This window comes from Triplophysa dalaica, chromosome 23, assembly GCF_015846415.1.
Source record: "Triplophysa dalaica isolate WHDGS20190420 chromosome 23, ASM1584641v1, whole genome shotgun sequence".
NCBI classification, from domain to species: Eukaryota; Metazoa; Chordata; class Actinopteri; order Cypriniformes; family Nemacheilidae; genus Triplophysa; species Triplophysa dalaica.
In genome coordinates, this window is record NC_079564.1 from 6,035,491 (window position 1) to 6,058,000 (window position 22,510).

At 37.3% G+C, this 22,510-nt stretch overlaps 2 protein-coding genes across 3 annotated transcripts; one reads left to right on the forward strand and one right to left on the reverse strand.

The window, feature by feature from the left end:
* Nucleotides 1-2,083: 2,083 nt before the first annotated feature.
* sec22c (SEC22 homolog C, vesicle trafficking protein) lies at nucleotides 2,084-6,000 on the reverse strand. The gene is made up of 7 exons (XM_056738376.1): nucleotides 5,857-6,000; nucleotides 5,436-5,647; nucleotides 4,331-4,494; nucleotides 3,947-4,126; nucleotides 3,713-3,834; nucleotides 3,550-3,615; nucleotides 2,084-3,442 (listed from the first exon to the last, which is right to left on the reverse strand). Exons 2-7 carry the CDS (start codon nucleotides 5,615-5,617, stop codon nucleotides 3,242-3,244), a joined length of 915 nt encoding a protein of 304 aa, XP_056594354.1. The 5' UTR covers nucleotides 5,618-5,647; nucleotides 5,857-6,000; the 3' UTR covers nucleotides 2,084-3,241.
* A 376-nt stretch (nucleotides 6,001-6,376) lies between these two features.
* Nucleotides 6,377-19,957, forward strand: nktr (natural killer cell triggering receptor). Of its 2 annotated transcripts, XM_056738770.1 has the most exons (17): nucleotides 6,377-6,464; nucleotides 7,941-8,017; nucleotides 8,835-8,909; nucleotides 10,958-11,065; nucleotides 11,194-11,238; nucleotides 12,162-12,249; nucleotides 13,543-13,572; nucleotides 13,939-14,084; nucleotides 14,799-15,024; nucleotides 15,208-15,366; nucleotides 15,525-15,612; nucleotides 15,817-15,965; nucleotides 16,184-18,814; nucleotides 18,893-18,976; nucleotides 19,101-19,157; nucleotides 19,255-19,347; nucleotides 19,427-19,957. In XM_056738770.1, exons 2-17 carry the CDS (start codon nucleotides 7,960-7,962, stop codon nucleotides 19,485-19,487), a joined length of 4,098 nt encoding a protein of 1,365 aa, XP_056594748.1. In that variant the 5' UTR covers nucleotides 6,377-6,464; nucleotides 7,941-7,959; the 3' UTR covers nucleotides 19,488-19,957. The 2 variants fall into 2 exon arrangements, with proteins under 2 accessions (XP_056594748.1, XP_056594749.1); XM_056738771.1 differs by lacking the exons at nucleotides 6,377-6,464; nucleotides 7,941-8,017; nucleotides 8,835-8,909 and adding an exon at nucleotides 11,522-11,549 and having other exon boundaries at nucleotides 11,000-11,065.
* The last annotated feature ends 2,553 nt before the right edge of the window (nucleotides 19,958-22,510 follow it).

Sequence of the window (22,510 nt, forward strand, 5' to 3'; positions counted from 1 at the left end):
TCTGCAGAAGTGAGAAAGTCCTACAAGTTTGCAAGTTATCTTTCCACTAAGTCCCTATAAAATAATCTTCTCGGGAATTAAAAGATTCCAGACCGGCGAGTGCCAGCAGCATGAGCAGAATCCTGCGACTGATCCTCTCATGCTGGTTTAACAGAGAAATTAAACACATCAGTGCGGTGAAGAACAGATTTGATGTCTAGTCAAAACTCTGCTCTAATCTGTTTCAGCCAAACTTCAGATGTAGCATTGCCAGGCATGAAAAAACAGGATAATGCCAGCTCCCGTCTCATCTCAATTTTTCAGCATTGCACAGTCCGTTACCTACACCATTGTCCTTTTTGCTCAACATTACTATTCAGCCTGGCAGCCTAACTCACTGAACTTCAATGTTTATATAAGCTTCAAATGTGATTGTAAACCATAACTCAAGAGGGCAGACCACCAGAGAGCGAGAGAGGTCATGGGAGGTCATAAAGTTATACAAGTCTCAGATCTCAGTGTAACAATATGAGCGCACCTTCTTCACGTCAAGTTCATATATAAACATACTGTAGCAGGTCGTAAGTTCAGTGTATCTGTGACAGCAATCTGCTCTTACTCTTAAAAATTAAGCACTTCCACCCAAGTCACAGCGTGCCCGGCATCAGAGAAAACATTACATATGTATGAAAATGCAGCGGTTTCTCTAAATCAATAATTCAAAAGCTTATTGTATCTTCACTTATTTAAATCAGGATGGTTAATAGACAAACCATCTCATAGGAGATACGTTTCGTGTTTCATTGGCAGACATTTTTATCTTCTATTGATTAAAAGAAAGACAAAAAAGATAGCCTTACATGATCATATAAAGTTTCAGAATTTGATATTGGGAGTGCGGTTTACATTTGATAAAAAAATACAAGATCATGACTATATGATCATGAAGGCAGTATAGATTTTTCAATAGTTAACTAAACGAGAGTGTGTAATCCTGTATGATCATTTCATACAGCAATGTTTCCGACCCTCAGACAGCAGGACTGAAATTATACTGCCACCCAGTGTTTTCATATATACTACAGCACTGCAACCCTAGAGACACAAAAGTACAAAGGAACATGTAAACAGGGATGTTCTTTAAATGTGCCTTTGTGTTGTAGACAAAATGTATACATGGAAGTTGAGATATCCTTAAACGTGCTATGATTGTATAACTGTAATCCACAACTAAAGAATTGTTACTAATGTTATTTTACAGTATGAATGCACTAAAAGCGTCCAAATGATTTATGTACAGTAATTTAATAAGAGTTTTGACATACAGTCAGGGTGAATTTTAAGACAATTGTACGTTAATCAAGAATGAATCCTATAGTTTTCATTTTTAAATATTTTTTTCAACTTAAAATCATCTGTAACTTAAGTTATCGTTGAAACTATCATAGAAAAAGTCATAGAAGATGCACAAGCAAAGAAGCAACATTGTCCATTTGAACACAAGAGACACAATTCTTATCGGCTGTTATCTTATATTCTCATAAATGGTATTTATCAAAAAACAAAGAACATGGAAACAGTTTTCAATTTTAAAAATCATTTTAGGAGACTCTTATTTGGTTGCTGGAGGTTCATGATGGTAGCAATAAATATTGTAAATGAAACTCTAGTGTAACAAACCCAATTCACAAGCTCAAAATAATTGACAGCAAACGAGTAGATAGGTTCAATATTGTATATAGGGAAACATTAAGTATTAAGTTATAATATAGAAATATTTATAAATTAAATGCTTCAGTTCATGTAAGACAACAGTGGTTTCAAGCTGCAATTATCACAAGTGCTTTCTAAGTTTTCAAGCAACAAACCCAAGCACTTGCAACAATATAAATAAAAATGTAAGAAGAATGATATACCAATATCTACATAAATTACGACTAATCATCTAAAATTACTAAACCATGATTTACTGGTTTTGGTTTGTCAAGCTTTGTTGAGAAGAAAACCCAGAAATTAGTCAACAGAAACAGAGCCCTTAGTACATTAACATTACATATTAGTGTCAACAATTTCTACAAAATGATCAAACATACATTCTCACTCCTCTGTTTGGACAGCAGTATTTATTTTGTATAAGGCATGAGCATACAGTAGCTTAGCACTGTTATCCCAAACATATTAAAACACTAGAACAGAAATTTGACATGAAAGCTGTTGCTGATACAAAAATATGATATTCAAATCAATTTCAGCAAGCTTGCTTGTAAACATTTCTGAAATTTCCAGGAATGTGACTGTAGTTCAGATCATAAATCGAATAACTTGTCTATTCTAGTCTAAACTGTTTCTGATTTACTGACATCTGCAATTAATGGACCAAAATGAAGAGTTCAAACCATAGCTGCTTAATAGTCCGTATCAGTATTAAATATAAGACACATCCTTATTATTTTAAACATACCATTCTGAATCATAACGGAGAAATTGCCTCAAATGACTGGAATAAAGTTTTTACTCAATCAAATCATAATACTGTCTACTGCAAAAATAACTATCAACAAAGTCAAGACGTTTTGACTATTTTAAGAACTTTAGTGCAAATAAAATAATTACATATTAATATGTAAACCAAGTTCCGTAAACCACTGATAAAATGTACAGTAAGACTTTGAGGTCTTTGAATTTTTCTAATGGAAAAGTTTCATTTTTAAACTGTATAAGCATAACAGAGTAAAAATTAACACATTTGGGAATTTCAATAATCACTTTAAAGAAAAGCATGTACTTGATCACAGACTCCAAAAGCTCACGCAAAACCTATTAATACATGTAAATGTTTTAAGATTTATAATCCCCGATCAAAGTTTAAGACTTGAATCCCACTGTGTGTTGACAAAAGATAAACATCTGTAAAATGTCTGTTTTACATTAAGAATATTACATGTGAACTTCTGATAATTGATAGTCTTTGGAATGATGATCCTATTTTAAATTAACTTAAACATTCACAAGTCTATCTCAGTTTCCAACGAATAAATTAATTAATTTAACACAAGCAATGCAGCAAACTGAATCCCTACTTCATGTCCGTTCATCACTTTCTCCATATTACATTCAAAATACATCATTATAAAACGCCTACAATTGATATGCATCAATTTAATTAAAAAACCCTGTAAAAAACTATTGCACTACCATATCGCACATACTGTACAAAATGTGATATTATCCTCTGGGCTGCTGGTATCTTACCCTGAAGTTCTCATACCCCACAGTCCGTGTTTCTGTCCAGCAGTTTTCGGTGGAGGGTGAGCAGGGTGGAGATGCAGGCCACAGACATGTGGAAGATCAGCTGCCAGATGTTCCTCACATCGAAGAGAAAAGCATTGCATAAGATGATGAGAATCAGGAGAGTGATGGCTTTCAACTTCTTCTGGCAGGTGTGGAACAAGTACAGATGACACTGTGTTGCCCGAAAGAGAAGTAATCTGAGATAATGATCTAACAAAAATGTACTTCTTCATAGACTGTGTACATACAGTATAATCTATGTGGACTAAGACTTTTTACCTGACAAACACAGCAGACAAACGCCACAAGAAACGCAAGCACATTCCATAAACTATCATAATCATCCTGTAAAATAAATCCATAATTTGGATAACATAATGAGACCATCTTTTTATATTTAATATATGTATAATACAAGAAAACATTTGGAACATAGTGTTACCTGAAAGGTGTATTCAATAAGGTGGACACCACGTATGAGGTTAAGGGCAGCACACGTGATGTTAAGAACCAATGAGAGGATTCCAGGAGCTGAGACTGGTTCCAATCTTTGATTTTGTCCTTCTAAATCAACAGAAAAAGACATTTAGCAACCCAATTATATACCTAATGTGAAATACAGCTCTTCTGAATTAACAGTAGTATTTTTCCATTTGTGAGTACATTGAGGGCAAACCTGACGCAGGTGTTTGGTCCACATGCCCATTGGCTACTCCGTTGGCCATCATCACATCCTCCATGGTAAAAACCTGAGGAGGGCTGGTGCTGAGCTCTTCCTGCACCTCGACCAGGGTTATTTCCAGAGACGGACCTTTATTCTGATTATAATGGTGCTGAAGTTTTTGAATGGTACTGTCTGAAATAACATTAAATACGGTTCAGGCTGTAACAAAACGTTGGCTGAATGTGTAACATATAACACATGGATGACTAATGGATTACAGTATTAGGTAAAGTGTTAACGCACTTTTATAAATAAACTGTGTATTTATTTACTTACTACTACTGGCATCATTTATTACTCATGTAAAGCATAAACTACATTCTTCCGTCATCCTACCAAACTCCAAAAATGGGTAAGGCCTGCTTGCCAGGGCCACTGCTGAGCTGTCAAAGCATGCTGTGAACTCCCAGCACAAATCTTCCAAGAAACAGAAGGCCATGGCTGCAGGGAGACCGCACGCACATACGGTCATGTAGGACACACCCTTGGACGAGAGGAAGCTGAAACACACAGAGATGCCACTTAGTTAACAAATGATTTCACTGCGCGGGCACCAATTTCCTGTCTTATCTTGGATTCTGAAATCTAGGCAAACAAGGTCAGACTTGAAACTACCCTCCTTTCTAGTTTACTCCTATTGATGTCTGGAAAATGTTGTAATTCAGACATTTGTATTTAAAGCTTTAAACATAACACACTGTGGGACAAATGGGACAGTATGTCTAGAGCAACTTGGTGGTAAAGGGGTCATATGACACGGCTAAAACAAATATTATCATTTGTTTTAGATGTAGTCCAAGGTGTATACACAATTTCAGGTTAAAAAGATGCTGTATTTTCCACATACCGTGCATGGTTGTATCTCCTCTTTGCTCCGCCTCTCTAGACTTTGGACAAAGCTCATCGCTCTGAAAAGCTAGGTGTGCTATGATTGGCCAGTTAGTGGCGTAATGATTGATCGATTACTGCAAGCGTGTGACGGAAATGTTATGCTTCTTACCATATTTGGAAAATCAGGTTCCAAAGCAATTTACTGACAGGTACGCCTTCTTATTTACATATACATTTGTGCAGTCTTAGTCAAATCATACCACAAACTGTTGTGGATTTGTACGGGTGTATTTACAAAAGGCGTTTCAGGCAGGTCGGGTGAGCATTCGCTTTTAGATAGAATGCATCTTTTGTTTCCGACACTTTCATTTTTGCAATTTTACGTGTCTAATATATGCATGGGCAACTTATGACACACCACAGACACAGAAAAACACATATTCGCACCATATGACCCCTTTAAACCTTTGTGTTATACTATTCACCATTCACCATTAATTTCCCAGATATTTTCTAGGTTAAATCTCTAGCCCTGATCTTCAATATCATGTATATCACCATTCACCAACACCTCTAAGGGAGAGTCAGTGAGCCACAAGAGTAAACTTACTAAATGTTGAGCTCATGGCCCTTGATGATGCCTCTCTCTGGTAATATGTTTAAAGATTTAGAGATCACTTTCAGCTGCTGCTTTCTCTCCTGAAGCTCCTTGTTATGCAGGAAATCAGTGGAGGCAGAGAGAGGGAGCCCATCCCTGACCCGGACAACGAAGGCAAACAGGATCAGTGACATGGTCCTCGTGCGTCTCTATGAGAACACATCCTGAACACAAAGCACAGTGAAGAGAACTTTACTTATTTTACTTATTTAAAGGTTTGGATATTTATTAGATGGTACAATATCATTTGATCATTTAATTTGGCAAATTTACTGAATTCACTTGTACAGTATTTCTGTAGTTCAGATTCAATCATTCTAGAGTGCACTAGCAGGTGCAGATTCTGTAACGTTACGCTTTATCATCCACTTACCTAGTTCATTTCATTTAACACAGATTGTGTTCTCTTAAAAAAAGTAAAAACGCACAGGAACCTAACGACTATCTTTAATAAACACAGAGCATTTATGACTTATTTAAACACAACTAGATTTCTGTCTCTCTGAATTATGGGAAAACAAACAGGAGCGTCATAAGATATCTTTATTTCAAAATAAAAGTCTGCACGCGTCATTGTCTCTAAAAAGAATCCAGTATTAAACCCCGTTCTACTTTAAGAATAGAAGTAAATAATAAATAAAAAATAATTAAAATTACTCCAATTTAAACAAATATTATTATTAAAACAGGTTAATAAATGAATCATTTGTTGTTGTTCTTTACACATCAAAACATGAATCATAGTATATTTCGAATATTAATATTTTGCTTTCCTCAAGAAATAAAGCACAAACAATATCACTGTAAGCGATGTAAAATCATATTCAAGCAGCACAAATATTCTTGTAATTGTTGTGGGTGTCCGATAGTCGGCGACTGTGCTGTATCTATATGTGAGAACCTACAGTGAAAAAAGAAAGTCGAAGAGCTGGGTTTAGTAGTTGAGGCTTTGTGCCTTTTTAACTATCGATATAACGTTAGGTAAGTGTAAGCTGTTAAAACGACACGTTTGTGATCTTTATATCATAATGCATTTATTTGAGTCATATGGGTTTAATATGAAATTCATTAGCACGACGTCGCCTCTCGATATGTTTCTGTGATCGCTATGTAGCTTTAAATGGTAACCAGTGCTAGCCAAATCGAAACGGTTTTTTAGAAACAACCATTCAGTTTGAGTTTTTAAAGTGAGTATTTTTATTTATTTATTGTATTATGGTTACATTTGATCATTTAGCTTTTTTGGGTTATTAGCCGTACTGTTAGCTACCACCTTTGCTAATAACTAGCAGTCGGCTAATTCACTCTTCAAACCTCTTTCGCTTTCACTTTATTTTAAAACAAGATGGGTTCAGTATAGCTTTATTAACTGAAGCATATTGAACGTATTCATAGTTGTTATAATATTTAATACATACTTAAGTATTTGGTGAAATTTGCTAAATTCAATTGGCCGACAGCTTGTTTGTAGTTTTTGTAATCATTGCTTATTGACACCATTGTTTGATATAAACTGTGATGATTCTATTCATTTGTATTATAAGAAGTATTACTATTTGTATTATTTGCGATTTTATTTGAAATTGTTAAGCATGACATTGTACTGCATATGTAATGCAATTGGACTCCTTTTAGTGTGCAGGAATGTCCCAGCAGATGCTTGGCCATAAAATGTTTGCCATTTGCTTTACAGTGTCTTAACATAGAAGAAAGCAGAGATATGTTTATTTTAATCTCTGTTATAGGGCAAGGCTTGTGAATCAAAATTTGAAAGCTGTTTCGAGAGCAGTGATTGTAATAGAATAATTTTTCAGGTAAAATTGTAATATGATGGAAAGTCATTCTTCCATTTAGTTCAAATTATTTCGTTTATGATTGTGACTCGTAAGTTGCAACATTCAAGGGAAAGTGAGTCAATGTTAGTGATGTTTTAGATGTTTGTCGTATGTGTACTTTCTTGACAGCTCTAGTTTTGGAATGTTCAGCCCCTTAATGAAGTATGTGTGAAAGCCCTCCCTTTATAAATGAAATCCAGTGCTATCTGTAAATATAGGCCGAAAATAGCATACATCTGCTTTAACTTGGGTTCTTAGTTTAGGATGACCACATCACAATAATAATGTCTCATTCATCACTTTAAAGTGATGTACAACTGTAGACACAGTGGCGTTTGATGTCTAAAGCCTGGCAGCAGGGCGGTGCTCAAAAAAAAGGGGTGGAAGTTAAGGTCGAAGGGACATGCATGGGGACTTGCATGATCTCATTGGTTGACCGAAACACCTACCAAGTCTCCGTGTCTGACTTTTATGTTCACATGAGATGTGGCACAAGTTTATGCAACTTGAAACTGGAGTGGAACAACATCCTGAATATCTAAAATAAAGATGCTTTTTGTATGGTTAGGACAGATTGTGAATGGAAGTTTAAATTGTGTTTCGCTGTGATTTAACACTACAGGCAGCCCACTCTTTACAAAATGAGGTTGAAAGATCGCCCTCAGTGCTATTTTGATGTGGAAATCAACAGAGTTCCAGGTAAGAAATTGAAATGATTGGTATTCAAAAATAGACTTGAAGGGTTAAACAAGGTCAAATATTGAGATCAAGAAAAATGTTTTGAGAGAGAAATTCCTCATGTTTGTCTCTTACTATTTATATTAATTTGTATTTTTTTCTTGTTCTGCATTTTCAGCTTTTAAGGTTATATTTAGCAAGTTAACACTAGTTTTACTGATACCATTTTTTATAAATATATATTAGGTTCTTGCAAAAATGTATGATCTTAAATGAGATCAAACGACTAGTAAGGAATAAGTTAACATTTTCAGAATCCAGTTGTAGTATTATAAGAGGGAAGTCATAATATTTTGATAATAAAGTCAAAATTATAAAAAGTCTTAATAATTTAAGAAATAAGAAGAAAGTCTTATACCTACGTGGCACTACAACACTGTCGTAGTAAAGTATTTGCATGCTGGTAGTTAAAATGCCTGTCTCAGGGTGTGAGGAGAACCTGTTGTTATAATGTGTCACAGATGTTGTGTACTGTGTTCATATAAATGGTCTTGGCTTCATCTCAACCCACCGCTAAATATGTGTTTCAGAGCAGACACCTGTCCCATAAAGCCAACACCTTTCATTTTGTAATTTTAGGACCATTATTATCAAGCAATTGCTTTAAAACCCCATTTAGGTTATAACTTATAATTTACATGTATTCAACAAACCCATTTTAATTTGAATGCTGTTGTATTTGAATGTGCATACTGAAGTCAAGTTCTAGTGAATTGAAATGATTTGCACTAAACCTGAACATTTTCTGATTTGTTAATTTCCTTTATCTTTTTCCCAGTTGGACGAATCGTCTTTCAACTGTTCTCTGATATTTGTCCCAAGACAAGCAAAAATTTCCTTTGTTTGTGCACTGGTATGTACACAGAATAACATATGTAACCTGATTTGTATTTACAAAATTTTCCTTGAAGACAGAAGCCACATTAATCTTTGTGTCTAGGAATGCTGGGTCAATGTGGAGATTACTTTTCTCACCAGCCAGAGGTGATGAAAAAGGATATTATGTTAGACTGACACAATAGACTAGTGCCTGTAGCCTTTTCTTTTGTGTTACATACTTTTAGTAGCTTGGTTTCAATTTTCACAACCCCTCCGCAACCCACATTCACTTTGATTCTATAGGTGTTACATGTCTTGCATATCAATCAGATATGATCAGTCTATTGCCGTCAATCATTTTATGCTTCGTAAGAAAATGCATAAAAATTACACTATTAGGAAAGTCAACTTATCCAGGTTTTGATTATACAATAATTAAGATTATCATTATGAAATGTGAACTGTTGAGGGGTGTCCTTGACTAAAGATTTACATAGTCGAGTCAGAATTGTCACGTCTTGCATATAGTCGACCGATAGTCGAATCGCTTGCTTTCAGTGCTGAGGATGACCGGAGCTGTGTTTCCCAATAACATTATCTCCTAGTGTGCTACGAAGACTAAAGGTAAACCTTAACTACAGTTATACATTTTCTAGGTGTGTATACTGAACTATACCTTAGGAGGTTACTTTCTTACTTCCCACGTCACCAGGTGCTGTCCATAGCGGTGGTGCTGAATTAATGGATATCGATCGTTAAAAAATCAACTTAATTTATACAGGGACTGCTTCACTGCGTTATGGGCGTTCTTTATAAAAAAAGCACTGTAGAATTAGTATTTCATAGGATCAAATTACAAACTAAATCCAACCATGTATATAATTTTATTGTGAAATGAGTGCACTCACCCACAATCTCATGCCCAAATGTACAGTAACAACCCGCTACACTAACAGGCAATATGATCATTTATATCAAAGGTTCATAAACTTTGGGTTGGAGGGTCTCGCAAAGCCACTAGCTGTTGTGGTGCACTAAAAATGTTTATTCCAGCAACTAACAAATAGACTATAGGTCACACGTTTATTGTGCTTGGATACTGGATGTTACAGTTGTAGCAGGAAAAAAACACCTAGATCTGAATTTTGGGGCTTCTCTGTTGAGTTTGTCTTGACAAAGCTAGACCAACAAGATCTAAAAGCTGCTGAATTTGCTGCCTTGGTACGTTAACTTTTCTATAATTGCAATTTGAGCATAAATTGCACCCTGGTTTTCACAGATTAAATGCACTTAAATGCTCCACGGATGCGATGTAAAGAAGGTTTCTTTTCACCGTTGCCATGTAGTGGGGTGAACTCTTAACACTGATAAGGTATAGCTAAGAGCAGAATGTATATACTTAACTAAGAATGTTTGGGGAAACACATATTGAGGATAAGGTACAACCTAAGGTATAACTTAAAACCAACGTTGAGATAAGAAGGTTTCGGGAAACGCTGTCCTGTTCCGAAAGTCTGCGCCGTGCTTGCTATATACGGTGATTTTGGTTACTTTATTAGTATTTTTTTGTATCATGCAGCGCAAAGTTCAGTCTATGTACCGAACTATGTGCATGGACAAAGTTTTAATTCATATTTATATGCCCAAACATTCAGTAAGTGACAAATGTTTGGAATCGATGTACAAATTCATTTGCTAGTCATCTGCGGGTGTGTGCGGAACTTGTTGCTTTTCTATACTGGTCTCACAGCAATGAAGATGCAGAGAGATGTGATCCTGTGTTGGGTCATAGCCAGACCTCGCACTCATCTGCGCCGGGGGTTACGGTACCAACCCTAAAAATGTCCCATTTCTTCACACAGTGCGTGCCCGTTTGCTACGCCACTGCACATATAACCGAAATGGCATGATCCCTATGGCATAACACCTCATACCAAGACTGTGAGATCGGTAGTCCAATAAGGCTCTTCCTATGGAAGCATTGAAATTTTGACTATTCTGGGTCACCCCTAATCTGTTTACGGCCGATGTATTTACACTATGTGTTTTTAGTTATCACAAATGTTGTCTTGTTATTTACAGGCGAGAAAGGCAGTGGCAAAACTACAGGAAAACACTTATGCTATAAAGGCTCAACTTTCCATCGAGTGGTAAAGAACTTCATGATCCAGGGGGGTGACTTCACAGAAGGTATGTCCCATTATTCTTAACTGACTTATGGTCAGATATTTTTGGGTTCTTACCACAAAATGATGTCTTTTACTGGTTATGTTCTAGTATGGTATATTGTCAGTGATTTGTATATTTTCTTTATTTAGGCAATGGAAGAGGAGGAGAATCAATATATGGTGGTTTCTTTGAAGGTAAGCCTGTTCAGTAAATCATCCAACTCTTAATAACTTTAGCAAGGTCCCTCAACTTTACTTTTTCTTATTAATTTTGACAATGTGCATGACTGTTGAATGGCCATCTCAGTTTCGTGCATGAATTATCAGCCATTGTTTTTATCTTGCTGTTTTCGGTAATTTAACTTTTATGTTTTTGTGATCTTATTATGATCTGAGCCATCATGGAGAATAGGGATTTTAATTTATTAAACGGTCCAATCTTCCTGCCTAAAATGTCAACATATTCTTCTATTTATAGAGAATGTGGTCTTTTGCAAAATGAGAAGGTAAGATGTGCACAGTGCAGTAACACAATCTAGACTGAACAATTCCCCCTTCCCATTTCATAATGTGAACCATGGCAAAAACCTCAACACTGCACAGTGTGCTCATGGATGTGAGGACCATGAAAGTGTTTTAATGAACAATTTTGTTGCATTATGTTTCCCTTTATTTTCCCAAGATTGGTTTTATTGAAATATCTTGATTGTAATCGAACTTTGCATGAATATTTTGCCCTACTTGACAACAGAGTTAATGTTTGGAGTAATAGTTTTATAGAATCCAGATAAGAAAATCGTACTGATAAAAGAAATATTGCGACTCTGATCAGATGCTTTTTAAAGTGAGTTCCTTCCCATAAACTACCTTCAAGTGACTAGCAAGTTGCATTAGATGACTGTGGTGTAACGAAGACATATTGACTATTGAACAGAAAAGAGAAGAACATTTCGATATGTCCGGATGTCAGTAGAGATGACCGTGGAAAACAACGCTAGCTTAGCCTTTTGCTGGGGTCTTGAATGGATGTCTCTTTGTCTGTTTCGCCATAACATGGTTTTGTTTTGTTTTGTAAAAATCACTCAGTGCCCTTGTTTGTCTATATCTCTCTTCAACAGATGAGAACTTTACTCTCAAACATGACAAAGCCTTCCTCTTGTCAATGGCCAACCGTGGTAAAGACACAAATGGGTCTCAGTTCTTCATGTAAGTTCTGCTTACTCTGATATATGACAAAGAGTGTGTGCGTCTGTGTGTACAAACAATCATTCATTACCAGACCTTAAGATCACCATTTAATATGACTGATTGGTCACTATTAAATGACACATGCGTATGTTTAGATTACGTGTTACTCCCGTAGTATTCAAGAATATTTCTCTAGAAAATGGTGCAGTTTTTGACAAAATGATATTTTAAATGTAAAGTTAGATGTGGGTCTAAAATTTGAACACATGTGCATCTTAGGTTGACACATCAATACAACCTTACTATCACTAGTGAATATGAAAGCACAAAAAAGGGATACTTACTCCTTAAAAATCTCATCTTTTGCCCAAAGTATACTGTGCTTTTATCGTGTAAGCAAGCGTGGATACAGTACTGATGACAAAAGTTTGTCTGTATGCTTTCATGTAAAAACACTAAATGTACTTTGGGCTTAGCTTTCCCTTTTGCTGTTCACACTGTCCAACCCTTTCAGACCTCCACAATCTCTCTACCATGTATGATTTTCTTACTCTTTTATTTTGGTGACTATAAATGTTCATGTCGGATGCAGGTGCCCTAAACATTTTCATCTCCTTTTTCCTTTATCAATGTGCAAATATTTTATAAAGTACCAACATTTATTTAATACAAATGAATTACAATTTTCTCTTGCCATTTTTGTGTAAAATTTGCAGAAACTCTAGCATCCTGCTCTACTAAGGTAAAGTGTCTCTCCGAGGCTGTGCTTCTATCTCCTGACTATGTATTTCTGGTTGCTTTTAGCTATCACTGGCTTCTTGTTTACCTTTAAAGTCATGTTTTTACTATATTTAAAACCCTCTCTCCCAGCACTGAAACAACTGAGAAGGTCTTCAATTATTGGTGTGTTTCAGGTTAAGTGATACAGGACGTATTTTCCGTATTGTTTACTGTCTTCCATGAACTCCCTTTTGGTTTCTAATTGAAGATTGTCTATATTTATAATTTAATGAATTTGAATCAAAGTTTTCATTGATTTTAGACCTGTGGACACACCTGAGTTTCCTGTATATTCAAATATGTATTGTAAATTTTAATTTTTTGAGGTTGATCTATCATTCTGACTTTATATTATATTGCAATCACTACTGGTTTAAAAATGTCTCTGCATTTGAATTAAGATTGTTTGGCACTTGTTGAATAGAACATTTAATCATAAGGATATTTTTCTTAAAATGTTCCTCTATTTTTTCCTACATATGCCTGTTTGATGATCTGTCCTGGCCAACATTATCTAATGGATGACAACAGAACTACAAAGCCGGCACCTCATTTAGATGAGTAAGTTTGTCAACATCTATGCGGTTTAAAGGCTTGCTTCACCCAAAAATGAAAATCGTATCATCATTTACTAACTTTCATGTCATTTTAAACTTGTATGAGCTACTTACTTACTTACTTAATATATTTTGGAAAATTATTTGGGCCCCAACGAAGGTACCGCTGTTTATTTTTCTTCAAAATACCTCATTTTGTGTTTAGTTGAAGAAAGTAACTCATACCGGTTTATGAGAGTGAGTAAATTATGACACACTTTTCAATTTTGGGTGAACTATCACTTTAATATTAACTATATAGTTGAGCTGTAGTTTTTTTACATTCATTTCAGATTTTCTTATTCCTGTGACGTTCGTTTATCTTATTTAGTGTGCATGTGGTCTTCGGGCTGGTCATCTCTGGCTTTGAGGTGATAAAGAATATTGAAGGGCTGAAGGCAGACTCAGCCAGCAGACCGTATGCTGATGTCAGAGTGATTGACTGTGGACAGCTGATCACAAAGTCTGCTAATGACGGTAAACATTCTTCTGTGTAAAAGACAAACTAGGAATTTTGGCTGAAGACCTGCTGTATGTCATTATGCTTTTTTAACTTGTCATTGCATAATGTGAAATGTTTTTTTAATTGTATATCGACTGCATTGTGGAGGTGAAAAACAGTGTTTAAAATTAGAACTGTGAAAGGTCATCAAACAAATTGACGTCTGTTTGACAGGTGCAAAAAAAGATTTCTGACCCCCTTAACTCACCGTGTCCTAACCAGGCTTGACTGCATCAAGTGATAAATCAAATTCTCTGTGCTAATCCTCCATGCTAAGTTTTTTATCCCAAACAATCATGACAACAAACTGCTTGAATGTTCTTGTGCTGGGTAGCTCTGGCAAAATCTCCTTGGTGGTTATTGCACCAACATATAGCTCTAGTAAGCTCACGGCGACCTGAGTTTGATTACTGTCTCGTGCAGTCCTTTGCCTATCCTGCTCCCCAGTCTCTACCCAGGACTTTCCTATCACCTCTCCACTATCCTATCACAATAAGGCAAAAAGTCCAGAACTGAAACTTAAAAAAATCATATACTTTTTTATATCCTGCAAGTGTTGATTTGTGCAATTTTTTGCTTTCAATCTACACAGTCTATATTAGTCATGTCATGGATGTATACAAAGAATACATAAATTACTTTGTTCATTGATTTTGTTTATAAACTAAATTTGTTCTTGTCTTCTGTAGTGCTCCAAGGCAAGAGGAAAAAAGTATTCTATTCTGAGGATGACTCCCAGAGTTCTTCCGACTTGTCTTCACATTACTCCTCCTCAGAAGAGACTGGAGAGGAATCTGATCAGAAGCATGTTTCTAGAAAGAGGAAAAGATCTTCAAAGAGTAAACACTCAAAACGGAAAAGAAGAGAGACAGGGAGGAGAGAAAGACATGCCGTTAAAACAACAGGACATGGAAGGTGAATGAGCTTTATTTTCTTTCATGCACAGTCAAAGCATCAATATTTCATATCTAGCCAAAGAAATGATCGTCTATATTTGATACTGTTTCTCACACATTTTTAGATACATCAGTGGTTTAGGTGGTCTTTTTTTCTTGGCTAAAATAAATATCCTTACTGTTTGCTTTTCCTGATTCACAGTCATTCTGAGGGAGAGATGGCAGAGGAAGATGATGGTGAGGTTGAGCAGAATGTGAAAAGAGAGAAGCCTGTGGTTCGACCAGAAGAGATCCCACCCGTGCCAGAGAATCGTTTCCTGCTCCGCCGAGACATGCCTACCCAGGAGGAACCTGTCAAAATGTTAGTCTCTGGTACAGTATAACAAACAGATGTTCTTGGTCTCACCCCAACATCCCAGGACTCTTCTGTTTTCCCTACAAGTTGATAAGTAAAATGAACGATTCAACTTTAACGGTGTCTATACAATTTTTGAAACTACAATTTTTTTTTTTTTACAGGCCTATACAGGAATCAGACGCAGCACCAAATGACCCTAAACCAGCTGTCACAAAATCTGGACGTAAGATCAAAGGCCGGGGCACTATGGTATGATAGCCATGAACTGCATTCATAGTACACTACTTTGTTTGAGTTTTTAAACATGTCCCATACAACATAAGCTGCTTTTAGCGTCTATAATTTTTTAATAAATGAAAATGGATAAATGAGTGAAAAATCTACACATTTAATGTATAATTTTAATGAAATTGTTACTTCTAACAGTTGACAGTGACATTATTTTTTCCACAGAGATACCATACGCCCCCTCGGTCAAAGTCACGATCAGAGTCAGAAGAGGAAAGAGGAAGTAGTGAGACCCCCCCACACTGGAAAGAGGAAATGCAGAGGACGAAGGCTTACCAGCCCCCCAGTGTGGAGAGATGGAGCAAAGGAGAAAAGTATGTTTTACACCAATTGAATACGGTGTCATGTCATAAAATAAATATCACAAAATCATATTTGAATAAACTAGTGAGATTCTTTCAGAAAATGGCACACATCATGGTAAAATTTAGATTCTTGTTGACATTCTAATTTGTTTTGGATTTTGTGGGGTGAACAAGCATGCTTGAAACAAAGGTTGTTACCTAAAGCAATTTTACTTTTATTCAAACAGATGGGATGACAGAAGTGACACCCCATGGTCTAGGTCAAGATCAGAAGAGCGTTCTCAAAGCGAAGCCTCTGTATATTCCAGCCAACATGGTCCAAGTAAAGTAAAAAAAAAAAGCAAACGCAAGAAGAAAAGCAAAAAACGAAAACACTCTAAAAAATATAAAAATGACAAGCCCAAGGATACATCACTGTCTGAGGGAGAGATGTCCGGGTCCTCGGGCAAGAGGTCAAAACACTCCAGCCATGCTGAAAGGAGAACACGCTCTCGTTCTCATTCACATTCTCCCTCTCCTCACTCCCACAGGTCCTATCGATCAAGGTCAGACAGGAGACGTTACTCATCCTATTCTTCTAGAGATTCGCGATCTTATTCCAGGTCAAGGTCCAGAAGTAGACCTTATTCCAAAAGTCACTCAAGGTCTGATCGATCTTCTTTGAGGTCAACTGGAAGTCGATCAGGGCGTTCTGTTACACAGTCTAGATCACTGCCTCGTTCTCGGTCTAGACACAGGACTAAGTCAAGAAGCAGGTCAAACTCTAGATACAGAACATCAACACATTCCAGAAAAAAGAATTTGGTGAAATCCCCTCGAATGTCAAAGTCATCCGAGGGTGGTGTTTCCAAGTTGGACAAAGCGGTTCAAGGTGAAGAACCTAAAGCCCCACCGGCTGCGTCTTCCGAAAGTGTCTCTGTTTTGCCTTTGAGTGACAGTCCACCTCCCTCTCGATGGAAACCAGGCCTAAAACCTTGGAAACCCTCCTACATAATTTTTCAAGAGATCACCCCAAAGTCAGTCCCATCTTCAGAGACAGTTATCAGCCCATCAGCTACTGTACCTCTGGAGACATTGCCCTCTCCCAAACCAGACAGAGTGCTTAGTCAAATGGGTCCTAGTGAGAGTAACAGTAAAGTTTCTAATAGGCTCTTGCAAAACAGTTTCTCCAGGAGCAGCTCATCCACTCGGTCTAGAAGCAGCAGCCGGTCTTCTTCCTACAGTAGGTCAGAATCATATGGTTCATACAACAAAAGATCTGGTGAAAAGAAAAAACATAAGTCTTTCAAAAACAACCACAAGAATGCACATCCTTCCAAAAGCAACAGGAATGCATATCACAGTAGTGGGCAAAAAGATACAACTCACTTCTCGGAGAATGGGTCAGATAGTCCTATTCCCAGACACAGCGATTCTTTTCTGTCCGATCATAAGACGGTGGAAATAAAAGACAAAAATCCTAAACTATGGATAGAACCATTAGTAGAGAAAAGCAGCAAATCGGGATGGGAAAGTGAAGGTGAGAACTCAAGTAAGGCTAATACTGCTGCCGAGCAAAACCAACCCTCTGTTATAAATGAAGGAAGGCTTAGCGAAATGAAAAAGATGCAGATTTTGTCTCGCTGCTGGGAGTCTGAGAGTGACTCTGAAATGCATGTTAAAACGGTTTTAGGTGAGGCCAAACATATGTCTGAAAAAGAGGAGGGGGAGGCCAGTTCAGAGTCTGAGTCTGAAGGCACTTTTTGGCCCTTGAACAGATCACACAGAGGTGCAGAAGTGTCTGAGGAATTGAAAACTGTTGAGAAACCCTCAAATGCAGACATAAAGACTTTGAAGCGCAAGAGCAAGAAAGGCAAGCGGAAACACAAGCACAAACGGCGGAACTCTTCCAGGTCAGGATCTCACAGATCCAAAAAAAAGAAATCCCAAAAGCAACAAAAGCCAAAAGAGACTTTCCACTGGCAGCCTCCTCTGGAGTTTGGCGATGAAGGTGAGGAGGAAGATTCTGTCGCTCCAGCAAAACATTTAGACGATGCTGTCAATGAAGGAGCAAAAAAACGTGTGAAGGCTGAACGGGTCAGGACCAACAGTTCTGAGAATAAAGACGGTCAAAAGACTCACAAGTCGCCACAAGATAAATGGACTTCTAAAGGAATTGATGAAAAGACGGCAAGAAATACAGTTCAAAGCCACCCAGAGATTCATCCCAGTCATTCAGACAATAACTTGCCAAACAACCAGAATAGACCAAAAGACCAAAAAAAGGGGAAGATCTGTTCTCCAGATTTCATCCCAGAGGCTGAGCAACCAGGACCCAAAGCCATTGGCTTTTCCCCACTGAAAAATATTCTTAATACTAGTAGCGCACCTGTACCACCTCCCACAGAAAAAGAAAACTCCTTTACTATCAAATCCGCCTTCACTCCTGACAGTCCGAAAGAGGAAACTGATGACACCTCAAGCTCAGCAGTTGAAAATAAATGGAAACCTTTGACTGGCATGACTGCTGTGCAGGCTGTTACTACAAAACCTCTGGTTATGAAAATAAACAAACCACAAAATCAGTTGGAAAGAAAGGCCCAAGGCCTCAAAATTGAGATCAAGACGAAGAACAGAGTGCGACCGGGATCGCTCTTTGATGAGGTTCGAAAGACGGTACGGTTAAATCAGAGACCCAGAAATCAGGACAGCTCCAGTGAAGAGGACTCTCCTCTGGCAACGGGTGAAAGAGACGGATCTCATGACCACTCTCGGGACAAGTCACGGTCCGTATCCAGTCACAGGGCCCACCGCAGGAGCAGGTCCCGTTCGTATAGCCACTCCAGGAGCAGGTCAAGAAGCTACACTTACTCTTCCAGGTCTGGAAAATTTGAATATGTTGAAATTTGAAGTGGGTGCATGTTTGATATACCCATAAGTTCATGTGTTCCACACAGGAGCTACAGTAGAAGTAGAAGCAGGAGTAGAGACAGTAGGGGGCGCTCTCGTTCTCGAAGTAGCACTTACCGAAGTTATCGTAGGTAAGTTAAAAAAAAACCTTCTCTGATAATTCACTCTAATATGCTTCATATGCAATCCAATCTACACGCTTACAATTACGATGTGCATGGTCAATACAATCAAAGCATGGTCATATTGTTTCAGCCACAGGGGGAGTCGAAGTCGCTCTAGAAGTCGGCACAGAGCCCGTCACAGATCAAGGTGAGCATGGAGTCAGGATCAAATGTGTGCTTTGCTTGCAACTTTGTGTTACTTAATTTTTCTTTGAGTTTCTTAAATATGTTTTTTTTAAATACAGGTCTGACTCTGACTATAGCTACTCTAGCCGAAGTCGCAGTCGTAGCAGGAGGAGAGGGCACAGGAGAAGCGTCAGTTCTGACCGCAAGTCTAGGTACATCAAACACATTCACCTTAAATTGGATAATGTGCATAACTGAATCTTGTTTTTTATCGTCTGTCCTCACATTCAGGTCATATCGTTCCTATAGCCGGAGTTCCTCCAGGGGGCGAAGTCATAGTCGAAGCAGTTGAATTTCAGAGGACATGATGCCTTTAGTCATCGCATCGCTGAGTTTAAGTTTCAGAATGTAAATACTTCCTTATGTACTGCATCATCATGTTCTGTGTCATAACAGTTTGGTTTTGGTATATTTTCCAGAGAAAGACAAAATATGAATGTACCATTAAAACAATTTAAATCCCTGCTAATTCTGGTGCGCTTTTATAATTTCCCAAACAAAAGTTTCCTAGGAAAGGAGCAGATTGTATATTCTTTTTAAAGCAGCCCTTTACCTCACTTTCTTCAGCATGAAAACACATGTTTTTTTTTTGGTATATCTCAAGTTACTGTAGATACAGAAGGGAAATGTTTTATTGTAGCCCAAACAAGTGAATGATTACCCGGCCTTTAATGTATTCTTAGGGCGTATATTAAAAAGTCTTGCTGGTTGAATGTATCTAGTGCTGTCTATTAATACACAATTTCAGTATAATAATCTAAATGTGTCCCTTGTATTTTTAAGTGCAACTACTGTATGTGTTTGTGAGATCTTGTAGCCTCTCCATTCTGTTTTGTATGTTAGTATGACTTTTCCAAACCCTATAGTATTGCTATTGAGATATGCTTTAGGATGTTGTGTGAAATACATTGGTTGACTGTTTTCTTTCAGTATTATGTGCACACAGCAAGGTGCATTCCAGCACACAAGGTCATGAGAGATATGTTCCCCATCATCGCTCTGTATGCGTAATTCATGTCGATCAATAATTGTTCAGCTGTAGATGTAGAGCGCAGCTGAGATCGGGTATAAATGTTATTCGGTGCAATGTCCCTTTAAAACTTCTGACAAAAAGCCCATATGATCCCCGTGCTCCAATCACCAATTCCTACTGCAAAAGCAGCCTCTGCATTTTTGTCTGTCTGAATGCTAGCACGGCGAAAAAAACACTGAGGGGAAGGAAAACTGAAGAAATGTGAAAACCCAGCGCACGGGTACACGGCGAGCGGAAGTCCGGCGATAATGGATTTATTCGCGCACTGCTTCGATGCTCGCGATATCGGATCAAAATGGCAAGTAGACCACGTCCATATTTTTAATGTCTACATTTTATCTTGTTATTTTGAACGACTTGGGTAGGCCGATGCAAACTTAAAGTAGTTTGTCCCGGGATGCGTCTGACTTCTGCATGTGTTAAAGTGCAATAATATTAAACCGCGTAATGAAGTTCGCAACTCGCCGACGGAGACGGACGTTGGATGGTTTACAAGAATGCAATGGCCACAATAGCTACATTGTTGCATTTCAAGAGTTAAATTCCCTCACTTCAGTGTTCTTCAGCAAAGATCAGGTCGCGTCTGGTGCATTTTTGGACATTGATGTGCATCACAAATTTAAAGTCCAACGCACTGTTGTTTTTAATTTCGACACCATGGAATTATATTGACTTTGACAGACATAGAAAAACTTTTAAATCCAGCTTTCTCTCTGCTATGTTCATGTTAAGCTATAGCTAGAGGGCGAGGTGAGGGGCAGTCAGGGCTGAGACGGGTCATTTTAGGATACGTCATTAAAAATAAAACGTGCACTGTGGGACAGTCGCGTTGTAATCCTGTGGGCCGCTCACATCTGGAAGCCGGGTTGATATTTGGGTCAGGTCACTGCTTGATAGACCTGTCTGTTTGACCTCGAGTTCACTTGACTTTTTTCACATGACCCATAAAGCACATTTTTCCATTATTTATGCATTTCTTTTTGTCACTTTTGGTGTTGACGAAGTTAGTATTTAAAATTGTTCAGGGTTAGTCTTGCCTGTTGTTGGTAAAGACTATGAACTCGAAGACCTTTATTATGTCTCCTTGAATCATGCATCGTCTTAACGGGGTTGCAATGCACACGCAGACTGACATTAAAAAGTCTCAATTTAAAATCGTGCTTATTCTTGAAAAATAATATAAATTCTGAAACACAATCATGAAAAAGTTATTTAGTGAAAAATTTAGCTTGTTCATTTAAACTGCTCAGTGTTAAGTGCATTCTGTTAAATGAACTATGGTCTTATTTATATGATTAAATTTGATAATAATATTGGAATATCACAGGGTGATATACCTTTCATTACAGACAAAATAACAAAAAAGGAGCCACGCTGTACACAATGGCTCTGACTTCTTAGGCACACGTTTACAATGTTTCATTTACTGCACTGTAAGTTTGATCAAAGCGTGTCATACAGTATAAATAAATTCCTTTTTTGAGGCAGTATGAATGTTTTACTTTGTACTGAAATAACGAAATTAATCCAAGTCCTTTTAGCGCTACAGCCTGTAAAAAAGCATCATGCTGAGGGGTTTATGTAACCATTCAGGACATTCCTGCCCACCCTTGACTTTGAGGCTTCGTTTTGTCTCAGTGCTCTGCTGTTGGGATCACTTAAGTCCATGTGACAAGTGCGTCTAGCGCTGCTCCTAGCATGCAAGACTTCTCAAGCATCTTTACAAAAGTCCCTACATTGATTTTGAGGTGGAAACAGATACTTTTTTTCATCGTTTTGGGTTTGTACATTTCTGATAGATTAATTAAAAATATTGTGAACCTGGAGTAGCATGGGAACATTTTTATGAAAAGACAAAAATACATTGTATGGCTCAATATTATCGATTTTTCTTTTATGCCAAAAAAAACATTAGGATATTAAGTAAAAATCATTTTCCATGATTTTTGTAAATTTCCTACCTTAAATATATAAAAACATTATTTTTGTGAGTGGATCTCATGTCACAGTGCCCCTGATTAACAACTTCAAAGGGCAATTTTTCAATATTTTGAATTTTTTTTAAATTTTTGCACTCTCAGATTCCTGAGTTTTAAAAGGTTGTATCTCAGCCAGATATTGTTCTATTCTAACAACTCATACATCAATAGAAGTTTATTCATCTTTCAGATTATGTAAGAATCTCAATTTCGAAAAATTGACCCATAAGACTGGTTTTGCTGTCCAGGGTCACATATTATATTGTATCAATGTATTTGCATGTACTGTAAATATATACTGTA